We start from the raw sequence: 23,542 nt of genomic DNA, 5'->3' as shown, positions 1-23,542 counted from the left end.
TGGGAGACGAGTGCTTGCTTGGCAGGTAATGAGAGTCCTGCAACATAAAGTAAATAGTCAAATTCATTGTAAACCTTTTAAAAGTATGTGTGATAAATTCTATTTTAATGAAATAATTCATTCCAGATTTAAAAGAAGTTTAAAAAATCTTTATTCAATAAATTCTAATGTAGTTACTCCGAAGGAAAAAAAAAACTGGACAGATATCCTAAATTGAAAATCATTATGTTTATCAATAAGAAGTTTTAAAAAATCTGTCAAGATTGATTTCTACAAGAGCAGCAGCATTCATACAGCAAAGACCCTACTTTCTCTCTCATATCAAATGATTAAGGTATATAGAAAATTATGACACCTTGAAAAAAGATACCAATTGAATGGATGAAATACTATTACCAAAGATCAATCACATTATAAGGCATGATGAATTTTAAGAAATCCGAGATTTAAAGAAAGCATTAAATTTCCTTTACTATTTCTGTCATGTATCCATAGGAGAGGAAAATATAGTCAAAACTAAACAAGCAAACAAAGGAAAAAGTTGGCAATACAGAGTCATATGTCAGGAAAAATATTTTAAGAGAGCCTGGGTAATCAATTTTCTTGTTGCTGTAACCTCTACCACCTCCTCTAATAACAAAGCAAAATTATACAAATAATTATGTGATATAAAAATGCAAGTTTTTTGGGCTTCCCTGGTGGCGCAGTGGTTGGGAGTCCGCCTGCCGATGCAGGGGACACAGGTTCGTGCCTCGGTCCGGGAAGATCTCACATGCCGCGGAGCGGCTGGGCCCGTGAGCCATGGCCGCTGAGCCTGCGTGTCCGGAGCCTGTGCTCCGCAACGGGAGAGGCCACAGCAGTGAGAGGCCCGCGTACCGCAAAAAAAAAAAAAAAAATGTAAGTTTTCTTAGGATCAGTTTACACCGTGGGTCAATAATATATGCAACGTGTGCGATGAAATGGAATTCCTTTCATATCTTCCCTGTGATCACGGGCATAGTCCCATAAGAAATAATCCAGAAGAATGGAATTGATCTCTCCACTAGTTTTTTCACCCTTCTTTTCAGTAAGCTCCAGAAGACAATCCCGGATCAGCTCAACACACCAAAGAGAACACCCTCTGATTTCCACCTCTTGGCTATTCCCATACGAAAGCACTTCTCCTGCAAGGGAAAAAAGAGCAAGAAGCACTAATAGTCAATGAAATGAAATCTACTCAAAACTTTACTATAGGACAAAACACAGTATTTAAATGGTACTGATTTTAAAATTGTAAATCTCAGATTTATTTTTGGTAATTTAAACCATTTCTAAACTCAGGCATTAATTCAAAATTGCAAGTTAAGTTCCACAAGGACAAGGACCATGTCTGGCTTAGTTGTCTCAATATTCCTAGGACCTAACCTAGTACCTTGCATATACTAGCTCTCCAATAAATATTTGCTAAATGAGTATGAGGTAACCATACTTTTTTTTTTTTTTTTTTGGCCATGCTGGGTCTTTGTTGCTGTGTGCAGGCTTTCTCCAGTTGCGGCGAGCGGGGGCTACTCTTTGTTGTGGTGCGTGGGCTTCTCGTTGCGGTGGCTTCTCTTTGTTGTGGAGCACAGGCTCTAGGCACGCAGGCTTCAGTAGTTGTGGCGCATGGGCTCAGTAGTTGTAGCTCGTGGGCTCTAGAGTGCAGGCTCAGTAGTTGTGGCGCACAGGCTTAGTTGCTCCGTGGCATGTGGGATCTTCCCGGACCAGGGCTTGAACCCATGTCCCCTGCATTGGCAGGCGGATTCTTAACCACTGCGCCACCAGGGAAGTCCCTAACCATATATTTTAAAATATGACAGCGAGATTATTAAATTACTTTTAGAGAGGGTTTAAAATTTGGGTTTAATGTCAGGAAAAATAAAAACATTATTGCAAAATCTGGAGGACTCCTAGGGGGCCAAATAAACAGTATCTCCCTTCCCCACTTAACACTGTCTTGGGGACATGCCAGGTACATCAAGGAAAACCTAGGAAATCAAAGTTCTTAGCTTGCGCAAGGAAAACCATCATCGTTCTTCAGATTTAGGATCCTTGAGAGCTTGTTTGGAGGTTCTAGCAGGGGAGCGCAGCTACTCGTATACCCTCGACCGAAGAACGGTCCTCCTCTATCGGGGAAAGTCGTCCTCTTCCACCGAGTGCGCAGCTTCGGGAGGGACGCACATGGAGCGGTGAAGGAGGAAGGGGACACCCACCCAGCCAGCCAGATCAGCCGAATCAACCCTGGCCATCAATGGGGTGACAGATGTCATAGCCAGATTGCCCTCACATCCTGGATTCAGGATCCTTTAGTCAGCTCTGCCTGAATATGGAGCCGCGAGCTCCTATAGGACCTGCAGTATATTCAGTGCCCATCTCCAGGGTATATCTGATCCTGCACGGTGGGCACTGGCAGTGCTTTGCCAGGGAGACTAGAGTTGGGCTCATCAACTCAACTGCCTATAAAGATAAGCCAGATAGAGTAAGTGGATGCAGCTGCCAGATGCAAACTGTGGTGAGCTAGAGAGCATGTGCTGCCCCGTGTAAAGGTAAACCCAATGTTCCTATATTTCTCTACTCTTACAAGAGAAGCCAGAAAGTTGACTTTCATGTGAAATCTCCTACTTGTCAAGTGCTGATAACTAATTAAAAATCGCTTAAAACACTGTTCAAGCCAAACAAAACACATCTGCAAGCTATATTTGGCCTCTGGCCACCAATCTGTACCCTTGCACAGAGCTTCACAGTACCTAAGTGGCCCTGTGATCCACTGAGACCTAGGGAAAATACCCTAGCCCCATTGAGTTCCACTCTGTCACCTAGGATCTTAAATAGTGTCCCCTCCATCCATCCCTCCCTGATCCCTGGGGCAGGTGGAAGAACAGACACTGGCTGTGTCCCTCCATTTCCTTACTTTGCCCCAGGTGCCAGCATACAAATCCATTCTTCAGTTCTCTTGCTAATCAATTCCTTCAAACTTGACTATCAACTTGCCAGATTTGCCAAATCAACCATGACAGTGAATTTGGAGGTAGATACCACCACCCAAGTGGAGCCATTAGATAAGACCACTGCCCCAGCTAACAGCTTGACTGCAACCTTGAGCCAGATGCACTCAGTTAAGCAGCACCCAAATTCCTGATCCACAGAAACTGAGATAATGTTTGTTACTTTAAGTCATTAAATATGAGCATAATTTGTTACACAGTAACAAATAACTGTAGAGTTGAACTGTGTTCCCCCCACCACTCCTCCCCCAAAATACATTCGAGTCCTAACTCCTGGTACCTGTGGATGTGGCCTTACTCATAAAGAGCCTCTACAGATGTAATCAAGTTAAGATGAGGTCATAACTGTGTTAGAATGGGCCTTCAATGCCATGACTGCTGTCCTCATAAAAAAAAGGAGAGGATACAAAGAGACAGAGGAGACACACAGGGAAGAAAGCCATGGTTGGAGTGATGCAGCTACAAAGCTAAGGAATGCCAAGGACTGCTGGCAGCCAACAGAAGCTAGGAAGAGGCAAAGAAGGATTCTTCCTAACACCCTTCAGAGGGAGCAAGCATGGCCCTACAATCACCTTGATTTCAGACTTCTAGCCTCCAGAGACATGAGAGAATATATTTCTGTTGTTTTAAGCCATCAAGTTTGTGATAATTTGTTATGTCAGCCATAAGGAAACTAACAAAATAACTAATACAGCAACTTATACTATGGAATAGGACATGGACTTTGAAACAGAAAAAGAATGAAACCATTTGAGAGGACTGACATAGATTAGTCAGGGAAGGTAACTTGGCCAACATATTAGGCCTAAAAGTCAGCCTTAGAATCCCAATGAAGGGCCTCCCTGGTGGCGCAGTGGTTGGGAGTCCGCCTGCCGATGCAGGGGATACGGGTTCGTGCCCCGGTCTGGGAGGATCCCATATGCCGCGGAGCGGCTGGGCCCGTGAGCCATGGCCGCTGGGCCTGCGCATCCGGAGCCTGTGCTCCGCAACGGGAGAGGCCACAGCAGTGAGAGGCCCGCATACTGCAAAAAGAAAAAAAAAAAAAGAATCCCAATGAAGAATCTAATTTAGCCAAACTGCATGGTCAGTCTTTATAGCTAGCTAAAAAATATACCTTTGGCGAAGAGATGGGCTAAAGAGAAAATGAACAGAAATCTAGGTAGGTAAATGAACAGAAATCTAAGTAGGTCTTCCAAGGGCTGCCCTACCCAGAAGAGAAGAGAAGAAAAGAATTATACGTGTAGCATATCCTCAAGTTTGGAAAAAGTATCACCAGATATCAGTTAAGGAAGTTTCTATCTCATCTAATCAAGCCACCTGGTTCTAGATTTCACTTAAGATAATTTTTAGGGACTTCCCTGGTGGTGCAGTGGTTAAGACTCCATGCTCCCAATTCAGGGGGCCCGGGTTCAATCCCTGGTCAGGGAACTAGATTCCGTACGCTGCAACTAGAGCTCGCATGCTGCAACTAAAAGAGCCCACATGCCGCAACTAAGAACCGGTGCAGCCAAATAAATAAATATTAAAAAAAAATTTTTTTTAATCAGTGTCCTAGACTTATGTTTGCTCCTTTATTAGATTTATAGGTTCTATCAATATTTCTCCTCTAGTTTGCTAATAAAGTACTTTTTTGGGAAAAAAAAATTCCAACTTTGCTTAAATAAACTAAGAGGCAAGGGAATTTGCTCCCCCTATTGACAAACTGGTGAAGGATAATTTGAAGCTGGATGTAATAAGAGGCAGTAACAGCTGCAGCTGGACATCTGGAAAAGAGCCTCTGGAGGTGAAATGGGTGGTAGAAGAAAATTCAGACAACTCTGTACAACTGTGCTGGGTGATCCCTTCTCACCAGAGTTTTTCTCACAGTAGCAGAGACAACTGGGTGCTCTAAAAACTTAGGAGAAGGAGACGGACAAAGCATGGAGAGTTAGGAAAAGCTATGTGGAAGAGGTAACATTTGAACTAAGCCTTTGTGGATGTGTAGGATTTGAATTGAAAAAAAGAAAATTTGGGTGAGGGAAACCAAGCAAGAGTATGTTTAGAGATAGGAATGAACATTCTATACGTTGGCCAAAAAAAGATCAGCTGAATATGGCTGTATGTAGAAGCCCTGACTGCTAAATGTTGTCCCTTTTAGAGGTATCCAACAATTAATGACCCCAGACACGAGCACTGTGACATAAAATAGCTTGTTATTTTTCAAATGAGAAAATGGGCAAAACGGATTGCCCAAGGCTGCATAAAAACCTGGCAGAAGCAATCATAGGAATAATGGTACGTTTATATCCTGTGCTATTCTTATTTTGGGTGATTGAAATCTATTTCACAAGAGAAAATTATTCAATCATAAAAACTACTTCTTTTAAAAATAAAGAAAAAAGTAGCTGAAAATACTGTACCTAAAAGAGAAATTAACATGAAAATTGTACAATGATTATTTTCCTTATACAAAGAAATGTTTAAAAAACAAAAAGCTACTTTTCATACAAACACAATTATCTATACTTACATATTATAATAAGGCTCCCACTTTTGAGAATCAATAATCAAACCCAATAATGGCAAATAAATAAGCCTAGGAAAGTGAGTGACTTGTGCAAGATAAGCCAGTGACAGACCTTGGAGCCTCCTAATGCAAAATCCAGTACATATTACCTATCTCTCAGCCCACCTTTTTTTTTTTTTTTTTTTTTGCGGTACACGGGCCTCTCACTGTTGTGGCCTCTCCCGTTGCGGAGCACAGGCTCCGGACGCGCAGGCTCAGCGGCCATGGCTCACGGGCCCAGCCACTCAGCGGCATGTGGGATCCTCCCAGACTGGGGCACGAACCCATGTCCCCTGCATCGGCTAGCAGACTCTCAACCACTGCGCCACCAGGGAAGCCCTTAGCCCACCTTTTATTTCACAGTGTAGTGTGCTCTTCAGCTTAACACTCTTTAAATACAAACCTAAACTGTCTTAGTGTTGCACACCTTCACGTGACATAAATTTAGGTTTCATTTTATTATAAGACTCTGAAATGATGATGTCCAAACAGTGTGATTTCCAACAATATCTATATTCCACACTGTAAACAACAAAAAGCAATTTTCTTTGTAATTTAATTGCCCCTGCATTCTTCTTTACATGTGCTTTTAACAATAATAGTGTTTTGTTTTTTAAGGAAAGAAGACCTTTTGCGAAAGAAACTAGACAAAGACCCAACAACAATTCATAGTATAACAAAGAATGTCTTAATTAAGCTGGCAAACCTTTGAGAAGCTTCTCCAGTAGTTCGTCAGAGTATTTCAGGGCTCCCAGGTAAACAAGAACCTGAGGTAATCTATAGTCAGCAAACATGGTGATTCTGGAGATGTCCTTAAAGCAGCCGTCTCCTTTTCCCTCTAATACACTCCACGTATCTGCCACAAGGATTTGGGCCCGTTTGTAAAAAGAAATTCTTTTCCCCTGATGAATGAGGAGAATATAAATGTTACCTGGGTATGTGAAAGCTTTATGTATGCTATTAAAAAAAAGGCACACATAGAAAACATTTTTCAAGGGTAGAATAATCTTACTCTTTGGTAAGAATTTATGGACCTTTTACAGAAAAAAAGAAGGGGTCTAATAAATACTAAGTTATCTCTATCACTCCAAATTTACTTCCTATATTTTTCAAAGCACATAAAATACAATTTATGTAATCATGGCACTATTTAGTGTTCTTTTTCAATGGCATTACTTCATATACATATTTCTGTGTCACTATAATCCACCTGCTTGCTATTGTTAAGGGCTAGATAGCATTTCTTTAGAAAGTTTCTTAAGTTAAAAAATATATGTTTTTCTGATTGCAACATAATTCACATTAATTGTATAAAATATGGAAGAGTATAAAAAAGAAAATAATCATTCCTAAATTCACCTCTGAAGAGAATTACAACATCCATTTTTTAATGTTTCCTTTCAGATAAAATGATTAACTTATTTCAGAGATAAAGACAAAACCGATTAACAGCTATAATTTATCAAGTCTACCCTTTTTGGAAATGGTCCAAGTTAATATGTAAGTCCATATAACAAAATTAGTTACCAATTATATTTATACATGGAAGAAACAAATTTAACCAGGCATTATAAGATAATGGGTCATAATTTAACTCAAAAATTCTCTATAGGGACGTCCCTGGTGGTCCAGTGGTTAAGACTCCATGCTCCCAATGCAGGAGGCCTGGGTTCAATCCCTGGTCAAGGAACTAGATCCCACACGCCGCAACTAAGACCCTGGTGCAGCCAAATAAATAAATAATATATTTTTAAAAACTCTCTATAAAACTACAAATGCTCATTAGCTTTCACTATGGAAAAACATAGATAATTACAGTCTACTCCTAGTCCTAACACCAATGCTAATAACCTCAAATCATCTTTTATAACTGCTAGTCTGCTAAATGTGAATAATCAGTATCACTGGCTCCCAAAATATATTCTGACCACCTTGGAGAATGTTTTAATAAGTAAATGACATAAAGAAGTAAATAAAAAATGAAATTAAATTCTTCAAGGAAAGACTCCATATAAAAATTCTTTAAGATGATAATATAGATTCCTTTACTTACTAAAAAAAACTCCAATGCTACACTGTCCTAATGAGAAATAATCTAATATTGCTTAAACTTAAGGTATACCTCTTACAATCAATCCAGACTTACTTTTACTAAATAAACTAAATTTCATTTCCTTTTTTTTTAAACTAAATTTTCTAAGGCCACCACTAAAAAAGCGGGTATCTTGTTTTCTAGGGCAAACACATACTCTCATTTTTTGACATAAAGACTGTAAATTACACTGAGTGCTGGGGGAACAAATCACCACTAAGAAATATCCCTATATCATTTGCTAATAATCTATATTCTCAAACCTATCAAAATATGACAACCTGGAAGCTGTTGCTCTATATACACTGGACTTATATATATGGTAACTAGGTTTCTAATTCAAGTCTACTTTATTAAACAGCAAGGCATAAAACTTAATTTGCAAAATAAAACTGTTTCAAACAAAATTATTACATCATAATATTTACTATGATAGAAGCTACTGTCTCCTATTTTTAACAAGATTCATGGGGCAAACTGGAAAAATCTAGGAACCAGACTTATATAACAAAATCAGTGCTAGCATCTAACAAAACACAAATTGTCACATCATGAGCACTGTTTCCATGGTAGCCAACTAGTATCACAAAGATTAGATTATAATACCCTAAAATGAAAACAAAAACAAATTCAAGCAAGGAATCTAAAAATAAACTCAAATCACCTATAAAACATTTTCTTAACAATCTGATATGGTTTTTAGTAATGAAGTAATTTTAGTAATAAAATTCTACATCTCTAAAATATTAACTGATATCACTGAAAATACCAGTAAACCCCCAAATAACAATTACCCTATATGTTCCATAATATTGCTTTGTGAATAAAATATTTTCAAAATAGTACCTTTATAAAGTAATTACCAGTGTAAAACTCTATAACCATGAGTTGATTTTCTGCAACAAACTTATTATGAACAAATTAGAAAGGTCAAAAATTACAAATGCTTAAGAGTAACATAAAATGTTATCAATTAAAATATCAGAAAAGCTCATGCTTTTCATGTATATTTATCAGTACATCAGCATAAAGGAAGACAATCTATTAATTAGGACTTTTATATAGCTACTGAATAGTCTAAATCAGAGTCACTTGAAGAGCTTAAAAAAAATAGTTCTTTTACCCATAGATCAGAATATTTGAGGATGGTGCTTTGGAAATGTATCTGAATTCTCAAGCTTCCTAACTGATTCTGGGGCACAGCCAGGTTGGGAAATCACTGATCTAAAACTGTCTCATTTAGACAAATTTTCTAATTTCATTAATTTGTTCATAATGTCTAAAAATGAATGATAATCGCAGTAACTAAATAAACAATTGTAACTGTTTTTATGTAACTTGCTTAAGATTAAAAAATACAGCAACCAATACCATGACCATATTACGAAGGAGCAGGGAAGAGGGCATTCCAATATGCTGTGGTTGATCATCTTTCTGGAGAAGAGCTACCATTTTTATGTATCACAAACCTGAAAATCCTGGTCATGCTCTGACTCAGTAATCCCATTACTAGGAATCCATCCTAAGAAAATATTATGGGTGAACTGTTGTCAGTATTGCTTATTATTATATAATACTGAAACCAATAAGATACAAAATTCAATTTAAAAACTAAAACTGTGTATCACAATTATTGTGGTAAAATAGTTTGGGCAAATAATTATGGTAATGTACATCCATACGGTGGAATACTGTGAAGTCATTAAAAATAGTAGTATGGAAAAAAAAGTGTGCTGTGAAAGAATTTTTATTGACATAGATGCTCATAATATGTTAAATTTTAAAAGTTTGTATAGCATAACTCTCCCCCGCTCATATGTATACACATTCACACACACAGAGAAAAAGACCAAATTGTGAACAGTGGTTACCTCTTGGCTCCTCTGTATAAAGGAGAATAAAGACTGCTCCTCTGTACCTTCCAAATTCTATATTAATTTGTTTTACTTTTGCAATTAGAAAATTTAAAAATATGGATTAAAAGACATTTGATTTTAGCACTTTCTGAATTCAGAAGCAGCGCCCAAACTTAATTAGAACTCCTTTAGACTTGGAATTCATTGAGCAAAGTGCTTTAACTATTTATATATCTTTTAAACGAATATGCAAAGGTAACTGTAAATTAACTAATCAAAGGGTTAAGTGAGCACCCACTACATGCTCAGTGTTATGTTAGGAATCATATGGCTTTCAGAAATATAGTGCTTCTGAGTAACAATAACGATAATCTTATGAAAAAATACATGAAAAAATATAATACTCCTTTAGGAAAGTGCTAAAAGGTTTAGGTTTGATTTTTGTTACATTTTGGGGATATTTCTGTAAGAATGCATTTTAGAAATAAATACTGATGGGAAATGGTTCAGGTACTAATTTTCATTTAAAATGTATCAGCCTTAAAATTAATCTATAGCCTGCTACAGTTTTTAACTGAACTTTTCAGCATACATAACAAATCAAAAGAAAGCACTATGCTGTAAATAAAAGAGAAATTCAACAAATGCTTACTAAATCAATATCATAATCTACAAAAAAAATCACTCCTTTCTTTCACAAAAACAAAAATTCAGGACAACTTGAAAGTAAATAAACTACATGGTGTCCTGAATTCATTCCATCCTGAAGTCATGTTAGATTTAATCTCAGCCCTTCTTCTACAGCAACCATGTCAATTCTGGAATACACAGAGTCTTAGCCACATTAATGGCAGTTTGATTTATTTTATACACTGTTTAATACATTTATAAATGGTCGGAATGATGGACCAAGGAACTTGATCCAAATTTCCTGAAAAACAAGGTTGAAATGACATACTTTGAAGACAAAGATAAATCTCAAAGTACCCTCTGCATTAGTAAAATGGTTCCTCAGAAGATAATAAAGTTCAACAGTGGTCTAGGGCCTCTTTTCTAACAACTGCCTCTGTCCGGTCCATTCAGTCCTCGTCCAGGAGTTTTAGAACCAAGAGGAAGTTTCTCCCTCTCTCCCTGATGGCTGAAGTGATAAAATGCAAAATTCATGGACCTTTTCCACTTCATGGAGAAAGCTGGTCTGCAGTAAGGGAAAAATGGAGTCAAGAGGAACAAAGAAGAGAGACTGAATCCTGATGGCATTGAGTCCCTGATCCTGGATGTTTATGCCCAGTAGCTATCCCCAAATTCTTTTTGCTTAAGTTTTTTCTTGTTTTGTGTCTGTCAGTTGCAATTAAAAGAATCTTAACATACATAATCAGGCATCTCTCACTTTACAGCAGAATTGAAAAGCTAGCTATTTCTTGACTAAATGACCTAAGATACACTAGTTAACCTTTCTTTTTTTCAGACTTTGGTCCTTGGTCTGCAAACAGGACTGTAATGTTCCTTGTCCCTAGGCCCCACAGAGTTGTTCTGTGGATCAAATGAGAGTGTCTGTGCAAACACCTTGTAAATCATAAAGAACGATTTGAACAATATTACTGGTAATTTTAGTTGCTGAATTGTGATTACAAAAGGGTAGCTTCAAAATTTTAAGTTGACACAAGTATTCATTAACTTAGTCAATAGATTTACATTATATGATCCCCCTGAAGTTGCTTTCAATTCACAGTTAAAGTAAAGTGATAACAAATTCTAAAAGAATTATACAAAAGCAAAATCCAGGTGTACACTGGGAGAGTACACAAAATGTTCACCCTTTTAAAAGAACGCCTATTTAAACTTTTTTGTACCATAAAGCAATACTGTTAAAGTACCCTGTGTATGAAAAAGAAAACACATAGTATATATACATTAGAACTCTGCAAGAAATATTTTTTATTAGAGAGAATTTAGTATACATCCTGATTTTCATCCAATGAAGTAAATTTTTTGAAGTACTAAAAGGACCTCACTATCCCTAAGTGACAACATCATGTTGAAGGTCTAGTGTTAATTCAGGTTTGAAACATTTTAAAGGACAGAAGAATAAAGAGAATACACTGATTAGAAAACATTAAGAAAAGTAATATCTTTGACACACTACTTAATAATTTTGTTATTGTTCCTTTGTTCCACATGGAAAAAAATTCCAAAATTAAAATTTTTATTCTCAAAAGGAATTCTGGAAGTAAAAGAGTTAACTATGAGAAGATAATTAAAGAACCCTAAAATGGCCAACAGGGGCTTCCCTAGTGGCCCGGCGGTTAAGAATCCGCCTGCCAATACAGGGGACATGGGTTCGAGCCCTGGTCCGGGAAGATCCCACATGCCGCGGAGTAACTAAGCCCGTGCGCCACAACTACTGAGCCTGCGCTCTAGAGCCCGTGAGCCACAACTACTGAAGCCCGCGCACCTAGAGCCCGTGCTCCGCAACAAGAGAAGCCACTGCAATGAGAAGCCCGCGCACTGCAAAGAAGACCCAATGCAGCCAAAAAATAAATAAGTATATTTTAAAAAATAAAAATAAAAAAAATAAAATGGCCAACAGAAGCAACTCACCTCAAACTGAGTCTCATCTCTATAAGAAGGAAAGCTTTCAACTACCAGGTGCAATAACTTCTGAGCACTTTTATCACTTTTTCGGACACAATTAAGAAAAGAGCCTTCAAATTTCTCAAGCAGAATTTTCCCGGTTTCATTGAGAATCCGATGCCTCTCTTCTATCAAAGGCATGGGGACGTCTGTGTCAGAACGGAGTATATGCTGAACCTCATCCAGGGTAACTGTGGCATAGTACGAAGCACTAGTTATTGGTATCCCTTGGGGAGAAAAGAAAAGGCATTGGAACAATGTCATACATTTATATTCATTAGGCCCTTGCTATTGCAACACAATTAAAATGAAACCACATAATTGTTAAAGGAATGCATAATTGTTACAGGAATGCAGTAAAAGTGGATGAGTGATTAAAAATCAGAAGCAGATCCCTCATTCTCTATTTGCTTGTATTTATTCATCCACTTCTAACAATTGTAATATTACATCAGATGTATTTTGACTGTGTAAAATGTGTTATAATTTCTCCCCTTTGTTCCTCAGATGCCATCAAAGTGGCATTCTTTAGAAAACTGACTTTGACTTAGCTGTGACAATGATAAATATTAGAATCATTTCCCACTGAATAAAGATTTCATGCCAGCCTCTTCTCATACTTTTAAGCAGAAGTACCGGCAGTGAAGAACTTCAGTTTCGCCTTATCAACACATTATTCCATCTCCCAACCCGCTCTGTGGGACCCTCCCACTAAACTGAAACCTCAAAGCTGCTGGGTCTGAACGGGAGAAGGGGCACCAACCTTCATCCAGGGCTCTGTTGACCGCGGCGCACAGGGACCAGTACCCACTGTACGTCTTCCCCCCGTACCCCACCAGACATTTGTGCTCGTCACTCTCCGACCAGAAGGAGAAGTTGAGCGTGTCTGTCACAAACACCCAGTTAACAGCGGCCTCGTCGGCCGCCTTGGGATTCAGCTCGTGAAGGGCCTTCCAGGCCCCCACGCGCAGCTCGGGCCCCGCGGCCTTGGCCAGCAGAAGCTCGGCCACTCTCCGCACGCCTCCGCCGTCAATGAACACATCTCGACTGTTCTCCGCAATGAATTCTGCGGACTCCCTGGGAGTCAGAAGCCCGTCCATCCGCCCCTCCCCTGTGGAAAGGGAACCGACGCTTTCGCCCGCAGGCCAGCCAAACTCTCTTCCCTCTCTAGCTGGGGCAAGGGCCAGGGTCCCCTACGACTCCTCCTCCCTTTCCACCGCGGGATCGCTGCCCTAATAAGGCTCCCGCCCTCTCAGAGAGGCTAGCAAAACCGAATGGGCTGGCCCGGACAGCCGCAGCCGTACCACACTGGGGAACTGTGCATGCCGCCGCGCCGCGCCGCGCGCCAGCCCGAGGCCGCAGGCACTTCCGGGAGGGCGGCCCCGCCCACTCGCGCCGGGGCGCACTCCCGGGACCCGCTTCCGCTTCTGAAGGTCTGGAAACCGCCTTGAAGCGTCCGGCGCGCCCTTGCTGGGAGTTGCCCACTCCGAGGCGTGGGGCTCGGCCGTTTTGCCCGTGCTCCCCCCTCCCTCGGGCAGGTGGGCCTGCGTCCGCCGCCGTGGCCCGAGTCGCGATGATTCCAACCGGTGTACTGCGTTGCCCTCACTCGGCTCCCGCCCCTCCTCTCTCCACAGAGGGCGAAGTCTGGGCAAGATACCCTTGGCGACGCCCTGCATTCGGGTTCCTGGAACGCGAGGAGCTTTCTGGCCGCGGGTCTTGGTGTGGGGGGCCGAGCCACCCCTAGACTACGACACGGGTTGGCGGTCCCGCCACCCCCACCCCCATGTCCCAGACAGGCCACTTCTTCATTTTGCTGAATCCTGGCCCATTTGGAGGTTTAGGATTAGTTGGAATGTTTGGAGAAATGGATGAGGAAACAAGTGTATTAAATCGTTAAATTAATATTATGTGCCTGGATTTGTGCTTAGATACCGAATCCCATTTAGTCTACGGCCGTGTCAAAAGCAGCAATCATAATCCCCAATTGTGCAAGAGAAGCTGAGTGATTCAGTGCTTACTTCCTGGTCACAGCAGTGGTCTGGGCTGAGATTCCAACTCCAAGTCAAAGGCACCTTCCACGAACCAAGCTCACCAGTGCCAAACATCCTGGTCAAGCAAGGGACTATGTCAGTGGCTCTAATCAACTGAAGAGACATTATTATAAAATATAAGTATCACCTTACAGCCCCAAACTTAAAAAAGCAAAACAAAACAAACGCACACAAACCTTCTAGTAGTATAAGGAGAGAGGTTTAGGAGTCAGTTTAGTGATGATCCAAGTTTGCCTCGTGATGAAATTTTAGCATAGAGGCATGTATTTTTTTCTCCTTCAGAGACTTAAATCTCCATGGATCATATAAAACGTTCACATCTTTGAAAATCACCTATTAAAAATAATCATCAGTAGTCATCTCTAGTTATTGAGTTGGCGGAGTATTTGGAACTTGAAGTCTGACAACTGTGCCTTTAGAGAAGCAGAACACCTTCATCCCTGCAGTTTCTTCATTTGGATAAGGAAAAGGAACTTTAAGACCTTCACTACGATTTGCTTTTCCAGAAAAAGTCACTAGTACAGTAATACGGTTGTTGAATAAATGTCAACCTGTTGACTACCCCAGCAGTTGTAAGTCTTGGGAGTCAAAGAAGTTGATTAGTAGGGAGTTCCCTGGCAGTCCAGTGGTTAGGACTTGGTGCTTTCACTGCCACAGCCCCAGGTTCAATCCCTGGTCCGGAACTAACATACCGCAAGCCATGTGGCCAAAGGAAAAAAAGAAGTTGATTGATGAGCAAGAAAATTTAGCAATCTATGAAAGAATCCAAGAGGTTAAATAATTTAGACCATTTTCTTATACTGAGGCTTGTTGACAAAAAAAAATCAAAATTCTACTATGTTCAGGCTATTGAGTGAGACATAAGAGCAGTATAAACAAAAGTAAAACATGCTTCCTTCTCTCAAGGAACTTGTTAAGATAAAACATAAACTTTTTGTGTATAGGAGGAGTGTTTTTTTAAAGTATGTTTGCAAGATGCTAAGAATAGAAAAAGTGACTTCTTTACCTACTCAACATCCTTTCCCTCTTTCTTCCTTCCCAGCAGAATTCTTTTTTTTTTTTAACATCTTTATTGGAGTATAATTGCTTTACAATGGTGTGTTAGTTTCTACTTTATAACAAAGTGAATCAGCTATACATATACATATGTCCCCATATCTCCTCCCTCTTGAGTCTCCCTCCCACGCTCCCTATCCTACCCCTCTAGGTGGTCACAAAGCACCGAGCTGATCTCCCTGTCCAGCAGAATTCTGATGTTGTTCAGGAATCTCTCTCTTACCCATAGTTGGTGTAGCACAGCATCCTCAGCTCCAGAGGTGGCCTGGACTGGTGTAAGGGTAATATTACCCTCTTGCCAGGGATTGGATTAGGATCATGCACGTTCCCCAGTTCACCTCAATGAGTTGCAAGGATAGGTTTGCAGGATGCTTCCAGAAAAGCATTTCCAGGAGAACTTCCAGAAGTGATTCATGCTCCTTCTGGACATGGTTATTCTTGGATATGAGGCTTGAAATTGCTACAGTCCTTTTTTATTTTTTTTTGCGGTACGCGGGCCTCTCACTGTTGTGGCCTCTCCCATTGTGGAGCACAGGCTCTGGACGCGCAGGCTCAGCGGCCATGGCTCACGGGCCTAGCCACTCCAGAGCATGTGGGATCTTCCCGGACCGGGGCACGAACGCGTGTCCCCTGCATCGGCAGGTGGACTCTCAACCACTGCGCCACCAGGGAGGCCCACGTCAACTCTGAAGTTTGTCTTACTTTTGGATTCCAGTTATCTGAGTTAATAAACTTCCTTATAGTTAAAGCAGTTTTGAGTTGGGTTTTCTATCATTTGCTATGAAAGCTTCCTATCTTAGGTAGCAAATACAGACATGCTATCTGACATCTTATGATCTAGTGGGGAAGGCAGACAATCAAATGTCTGGGTAGAATTATGCTTCAAGCAACAGAAAACCAGACTCTAGTGACTAAACAAAAAGGGGATTGTTATTCTCATATAATAAGAAGTCCAGAGGTAGGCACTCCAGGGCTGGTGCAACTCTTTGAGAATGCCAGCAAGGAGCCAGGCTCCTTGCTTCCTGTCTCACTATCACTAGTATGTGGCTTTATGGTTGTAAGATGGCTCTACCCTTACAAGGCATTGTGTCCACAAAAAGAAGGAGGAAAGTAAAGGGGGCAAAGGACCAAGGAAACATGCCAACTGAGTATGTTTCTTTTGAAAACCTTTGCCAGAAGCTCTATCACATAGGCATAGGCTTTTGAAGAGATCAAGGGAGGGAGGCATGATCAATGATGTTGTGTCCTTATCATTTTCTACCCCCCAAACAGTAATCAAGTTAGATTATTCCAGTTATCAAGAGAGCCATCATTCTGAATAGCTAAATTAAATGTCAAGCATTGGCAACAATCATTGCTACATCTGCTATTTTCTGTCATGATCCGCTACGGCAGATACTTAAAGAAAGTGGGTTAAAATGTATTCTTGAGCAAAATTTGCAAAAGTTGGCTAGAGCAATGGATGGACAATAGACATTGCTAGAGAGCAGTAGTTTCTGATATATGCAGAAGGAGGAAATCAAAGAAGTAAAATGGATTTTGTGAAGGTAGGATGTCTGTTATTTTCATTTCTCCTGACTCTCCCAAAGTGACCAATATACTAAAGCCCCAAGAAGGCTTAACAGAAAAGAGATATGGTTCACTACTATGTAATTTTTCTGTTCATTTTCTCCTTGATTTATCCATGTATAGCATTTAAAATTGATCACTTCCTTAAATTCACTCTTGGCTTCTAGGGCATTATATTATATTATCCTAGTTTTTTTTAGTACCATTGAAGGCTCTTTTTCTTCCACCTCTCTTCTTATTGTATGTAAAATGTCCCATCTACAGGCTTTGCTTAGGGACAGAATGGACTCTTTTTAGTGAAAACTCTGACTCTTAAATACTTCAATTTCGGGCTTCCCTGGTGGCGCAGTGGTTGAGAGTCCGCCTGCTGATGCAGGGGACACGGGTTTGTGCCCTGGTCTGGGAAGATCCCACATGCCGCGGAGCGGCTGGGCCCGTGAGCCATGGCCGCCGAGCCTGCTCGTCCGGAGCCTGTGCTCCGCAGCGGGAGAGGCCCCAACAGTGAGAGGCCCGCGTAACGCAAAAACAAACAAACAAACAAACAAAAAAACAACTTCAATTTCTATTTAAAAATATGCAGCTATAATGGAATAAATATATCATTTCCATTATATATCATTAACATTCTCACTACAGTTCAAAACCAATTAGAATTTTTTTGAACCATAGTTTGCTTTTAACTAGTGAAATACTAATATTAACATTTCCTACTTTGGAGGAAGAACTAAGTATTATTAAAAAACAGTACAGAGCTTCCAGATTGGTGATATTTGGGGAGAGTAACATGCTGGGAGAGCATGGATGCTCCATGCCCCTTCCCACATACCTTGCCCTATGTGTGTCATTCATCTGGCTGTTCCTGAGTTTTATCCTTTTACAGTAAACTGATAATCTATTTGTTTTCCTTGCTGTCTAAAAAACACAACAAAGTTCTGGAACAAGCCAGACAGTCCTTGAGAGGTTTGGTGAGTTCCAGGGATGTTCCTTTAGCAGAATTAGAAACAAGACTTAAATGTCATTGAAGAAGTGATTTGAATGATATTAGAGATCATGAGTTCCTGCCTGCCAAATTCTCTTCACCACCATCCAAACTTGGTGTATGCACTGCTTTGCACATGAGATCTCTTTGAACAATTTTGGACTCACCCTTCATTTCAGGATATAACACAAAATATTGATCTGGTAATCACCTTCTTTAGCTCAAGGGTGCTACAACCTGGAGCTGAGATGTCAGTGGAATGGGTTCTGGAAATCATCAAGCAAGGGGTTGTTGCACTGCCCAAAGACAAGCTAAAGAAATTTCCATAACTGATATTTAAATATGTGGAAGCAGGGCAGGGGAAGGGGAATCGGATGAAGGCAGTCAAAAGATACAAACTTCCAGTTATAAGAGAAATAAGTACTAGGGATGTAATGTACCACATGATAAATATAAATAACACTGCCAGATGTTATATATGCAAGTTGTTAAGAGAGTAAATCCTAACAGTTCTCATCACAAGAGAAATAAATTTTTTTCCTATTTCTTTAACTTTGTACCTATATGAGATTATGGATGTTCACTGAACTTATTATGATAATGACTTCATAATAAAATTGATGTATGTAAATCAAATCATTATGCTGGGGACTTTCCTGGTGGTGCAGTGGTTAAGAATCCACCTGTCAATGCAGGGAACATGGGTTCCATCCCTGGTTCAGGAAGATCCCACAGGCTGTGGAGCAACTAAGCCCGTGCGCCACAACTACTGAAGCCCGTGCACCTAGAGCCCATGCTCCACAAGAGAAGCCACCACAATGGGAAGTCCGTGCATTGCAATGAAGAACCCCTGCTTGCCACAACTAGAGAAAACCTGTGCACAGCAATGAAGACCAAAAAACAAACAAAAGTAGCCAAAAAAAAAAATCATTATGCTGTACATCTTAAACTTATACAGTGCTGTATGTCAATTATATCTCAATAAAACTGGAAGAAAACAACACACGAACCAGAAAAACGCAAATGTGGGAGAGGTTCTGGGGAACAGAAGTAGACAGATTGCCTGGTGTACCTTCTAGTAAAGAGGATCACATGATCATGTTTGCAATGCACACTTTGATTTGCAGAATTGGTGCCAGTTGGCAGTAGATCACTTAGTAGTGAAAAAAAAAGGTGTGGGTGGAGTGGGGATTCACAGTAACATATGTAAAAAACCTACTTTTAAAAAGTGCAAAAATAAACAGATACAAAGGAATATTTATCATGACAGAAACTGAGGCAGGGATTAAGTGCTGATGTTTTATCTATGAGGTGCAATCTGAGGGCATCGACAGTGAGGGAGAGGAAAAGAGGAAGTTCGGTTGGCAAGTAACACAGGGGGACAGAGTATGTGTGCTGGCTACTGCGTCATGGTGAGCCTGGAAGAGACACAGCTAATCACTGTGTAGAAGCATTGGCACAGCCTGCACTACCCTGGACAAACTATGTGAAGAAACTGTGCCTCAGAGCAGTCTGTGGAGGGAGAAAAGAAAAGAAATCCTCCTCTCTCTCTGTCTCTCTCTTTTTTAAGCTGTTTTAGGATTTTAATGTTCTTCACCTATTCAACATAAAATGCTGACAATGTATAAACAATAAGGGAAAAAATTCTTCAGCAAAGGCCTTCTAGAACTCAGTTTCCCTCTGGTCAAACACTATAAAGAGAACATTCAAGTGAACAAAGGATAAGGGAGTTTACTAACAAAGGCCCTTTCCTTCCATTATCAGAACAACTAAACCCTTTGCACCCAGACCTTGGAAAGTCTTGGAAAGGTGGAAATGAAAGCTGCCACTGCTGCAACCAATGTCAGTTGGGCCTTCACAGCTATGCCATCTGGGGCATAAATCAGTCATTTTATAGGAGAGTGCCAGGCCCTATCTTAAGGCTGCCACTGAACATCCAGAGCAACTAGCAATGTGCCCCGATTTTCTGGCTTTTTCTTCCACTTTCAGACTGCGATAAAATGCCACACCTCACAGGCAAGGAATCTGACTTCTCTAACAGCCACCAAAGGGGCTGGGTGATGCAATCTGGGATGATGGAGGAGTTAACTCCCAGCGGGGAAAACTCTGACTATAGGGAAATAAGAGACAGGAGAGAGATGTGCACTGTCCCGTGATGGATCCTCTCCGGCCAGCTCCACCCATGCCACTTGGGATGCAGGAAGCTCTCACCCATACTTTGTGGCTCTCCTCCCTGAAATTAGCCATGCTGCCTGTACAAGAAAAGCCTCTTCTTGCAACAACGTGGAAGGACTTGGAGGGTACTATGCTTAGTGAAATAAGCTGGACAGCGAAAGACAAATACTGTATGATATCACTCATGTGGAATCTAAAAAATACAACAAACTAGTGAATATAACAAAACAGAAGCAGACTTACCAGATACAGAGAACAAACTAGTGGTGACCAGTGGGAAAAGGGAAGGGGGGAGGGGCAAGATTGGGGTAGGGGATTAAGAGGTACAAACTACTATGTGTAAGATAAATAAGCTACAAGGATATATAGTACACACAGGGAATGTAGCAAATATATTATAATAACTATAAATGAAGTATAACCTTTAAAAATTGTGACTATGTTGTACACCTGCAATTTATATAATATTGTACATCAACTATACCTCAATATAAATAAATAAATAGAAAAGCCTCTTCATTTGATGGGCTGCATATAATAGCAAATAGCTAGCTAATTAAGGAAAACAAATTTTTTTAAAAGTTATGAAAAAGCTCTCAGGATGGAAGGGAAGGCTGGGGAATGAAACGTGTAAACAGAAATCAGGCAGTTCTAGAGTATTGAGAGCAGAAACTACCCAAAGTTCTCTTCTACTGGCGCTGCTGAAAAAACTATGATAATTTTAACTTGCTTCCGTTATTTTGTTCAGGGTTCAAAGTCCCAGGACAAAGTGTCTGGTTGGGCAAGGCTGGGTCAAATGCTCACTCTTTTGGGTGATAAGGAGTCTCTAATGACCAAGATTTCTATCTCATCAAGTCTACATACAACCGGGAGAGAAAAATTCTAAAAGGAAAACTGGGTTCTATTAGAAAGGAAAAACTGATGCTGTGTTGTTTAACAAAATTCACCCCTATGGCTGTTCGGCATCCAAACAATTTTATTCCCATATATATACTTTCAAAAATACTTCTGCCTAACAGAGTGCAGCTGTGCCTCATAAAGTAAAAAAATTCGCACTCCTTCCTCAGAAGGAGATAATTCAATGTATCATTATTTACTGCATCAAACTCTGTCAAGGGTGTCTAGGTGAAATAAATTTCTGCTTTAGCTCCAGCTCAGCTGTCTTAGATCAAGTGCCTAGAAGCAGAGCCCAGCCCAGGGATTCTTGTGCAAATGATTTGCTGGGGAAATGCTCTCAGGTGAAAGGGAGTGAGGGAAGCAGGATAGGGCAGGTAATCAGTCAAGCCATGATTTGATCTCAGCTGGAGATTAGTGTCAGCCTGATCCCACAGAATTCTGGAGTCTGGACCATACATAGAGTTGGTGCGTTTGAAACACAGGTATGAATAAATGATCTAGATAAAAAAGGCCACGTGATTTACCAAAATGAAGGCCCCAACCCAACTGGGGCCATCTCCACCTGGAACATATAGTTTGGTAGTATTAGCCTTACCTCTCCTGATTTATTTATTTTTTATTTTTGGTTGCGTTGGGTCTTCTTTGCTGAGTGTGGGTTTTTCTCTAGTTGTGGCCAGCAGGGGCTACTCTTCACTGTGGTGGCTTCTCTTGTTGCAGAGCATGGGCTCTAGGCACACAGGCTTCAGTAGTTGTGGCTTGCAGGCTCAGTAGTTGTGGCTCAGGGGCTCTAGAGCGCATGCTCAGTAGTTGTGGTGCGCTGGCTTAGTTGCTCTGCGGCATGTGGTATCTTCCCTGACCAGGGCTTGAACCAGTGTCCCCTGCATTGGCAGGCGGATTCTTAACCACTGCACCATCAGGGAAGCCCCTCTCCTGCTTTTAAAATGGGGACTTCTAGAGGTCCCAAATACCCTTATACCCTCCTTCTCATTAAGTTTCCATTTTCCATTGAGGTTAGAAAAAACACATAAATTTGCCAAGTAAAAGTAAGTTGATGTCTTCCAGTTTAAAATGATCTAATTCAAGTTAGATAACTCTTCAGTTAACTTAAAAGGTCAGACCTATTATTAGGGTTGTTTGTTTTTGCTAAAAGCTTTCATTTCCACCTTTCCAAGACTTTCCAAGGTCTGGGTGCAAAGGGTTTAGGTGTTCTGATAATGGAAGGAAAGGGCCTTTGTTAGTAAACTCTAACCTCTGAGGCGTAGTCTGTCTGGTGTCTGAATTTTGGCACCTACTCTCCCTATAGTTACCACTGAATGACCAAAGCTAGTGTAACTGGTGGTCTGGTTTCTCAGCACTCAGCCCAGTGGTCTTCCTTGACCAACTTGATCTCACTTTGGCTTTCACTGGTACTGACAACGCTTTGAAATTCTGCTGTCTCCATCCAGTCTCTGGGTGGGCTGTCTACCTTATAGCTCCTGTTATGCAGTAACCACCCCCTTCATCACAGTGGCCCCATGGCAAGCCCCTTAGCACTTAACTAATGTTCCTCTTATGCCATATAGGAATCAAAGGGAATTCTGAGAGAACAAGAGTGTTAGGTTCTCTCTGTGCCCAAACGTGGTATGTCTCAATTCTGCTGTGCTTTACTAGCTTATGTGGTCATAGGGACACTTTGCAGCGTTCCAAATAGGTGTCTTGAGCCTTGCTTCTGTTTTTGGCTTCTTATTCAACCTCCCTGGAATTTCTGCTTTCACTTGCCCTGCCCCAGGCTGAACCCTAGGGCGATCTCTGAGGGACATAGCTGGCACTTTCTACACTGTTTCTGCCAAATCTGTCTCATTACTATCAAAATCACTTCTCCCACGTTTGGTCTGATACGCAGATATCATATGCTTTCCCTTGATACTCTATAGACTTCCTTCATACTAGGTGAACAAGGTGGCCCTTCCTTTCCAATGAAGCCTGTCCTTAATGGTAGAAAGACTTTAGGGAAAAAAGGGGCAAAGGGAATAAGATGTCCAAAAGGGGAAAATGGGGAATTCCCTGGCAGTCCAATGGTTAGGACTCTGCGTAGGTTTGATCCCTGGTCCAGGAGCTAAGATCCCGCAAGCCGTGTGCTGTGGCCAAATTAAAAAAAAAAAAAAAAAAAGGGAAGTGGGGAGAATGAGATTTTGAAAAGTGTGAGGTTTTGGTGACCAAATGTTTATTTCCTTCACAATTACAGGTTTGGGGGTTATAGGTCTGAGTTTGGGGGAGGAGGGAGAAATAGGGGGAGACCTGTAGAGAGGGAGGATAGGAAATTCTTATGGGTTCTGGACAAAGAGTGAGGTGGATAGAAAGCTTTGAGGTCATAGGATAGCTGGTATATCATTTTACCCCCACACTGTTGCTAGTGCATTTTGCTCAGTTAGCAAACAGGGAAGCCCAACCCCACAAAACACTTGCATTTTACATTGAAAAATGTAAATACATGTGTGCATGCTGATTTCTGCTTTCTTAAACACATCTCACAGTACTATGAGGTTTCTTTTTCGTTACCAGCTTGTTGTAATTATTGCTCTCTCCAAATGCTTTTTGCTAACCACTGCCTCTTCAGGGCCTACCACTGTACACCTAGGAACTAAGTATGTACTTGATGAATTAATGAAAAAATATGGAAACTTGTGGTTCT

At 40.8% G+C, this 23,542-nt stretch overlaps 1 protein-coding gene across 2 annotated transcripts; it reads right to left on the bottom strand.

Moving 5' to 3' along the window:
- Nucleotides 1–134: 134 nt before the first annotated feature.
- Nucleotides 135–13,531, bottom strand: QNG1 (Q-nucleotide N-glycosylase 1). Of its 2 annotated transcripts, none has more exons than XM_082601554.1 (4): nt 13,449–13,531; nt 12,112–12,371; nt 6,272–6,467; nt 135–1,163 (listed from the first exon to the last, which is right to left on the bottom strand). In XM_082601554.1, the coding sequence occupies exons 2-4, from the start codon at nt 12,283–12,285 to the stop codon at nt 931–933; spliced, it is 603 nt and encodes a 200-aa protein (XP_082457680.1). In that variant the 5' UTR covers nt 12,286–12,371; nt 13,449–13,531; the 3' UTR covers nt 135–930. The 2 variants fall into 2 exon arrangements, with proteins under 2 accessions (XP_082457680.1, XP_082457679.1); XM_082601553.1 differs by lacking the exon at nt 13,449–13,531 and adding an exon at nt 12,908–13,442.
- Nucleotides 13,532–23,542: the final 10,011 nt, after the last annotated feature.

This window comes from Mesoplodon mirus, assembly GCF_964341445.2.
Source record: "Mesoplodon mirus genome assembly, chromosome: 1".
Classification (NCBI taxonomy): domain Eukaryota; kingdom Metazoa; phylum Chordata; class Mammalia; order Artiodactyla; family Ziphiidae; genus Mesoplodon; species Mesoplodon mirus.
The sequence above is the reverse complement of the archived record's forward strand: the minus strand, read 5'-3'. Positions and strand labels throughout refer to the sequence as shown.

What these genes read in the sequence shown, in the direction of transcription:
- QNG1 (XM_082601553.1), bottom strand. Translation starts at nt 13,244, where the DNA reads ATGGACGGGCTTCTGACTCCCAGGGAGTCCGCAGAATTCATTGCGGAG. An exon ending in CAACAGAGCCCTGGATGAAG is followed by an intron (nt 12,372 to 12,907) that starts GTTGGTGCCCCT and finishes TTTCTCCCCAAG; the next exon opens with GGATACCAATAACTAGTGCT. An exon ending in GAGATGAGACTCAGTTTGAG is followed by an intron (nt 6,468 to 12,111) that starts GTGAGTTGCTTC and finishes CTCATTCATCAG; the next exon opens with GGGAAAAGAATTTCTTTTTA.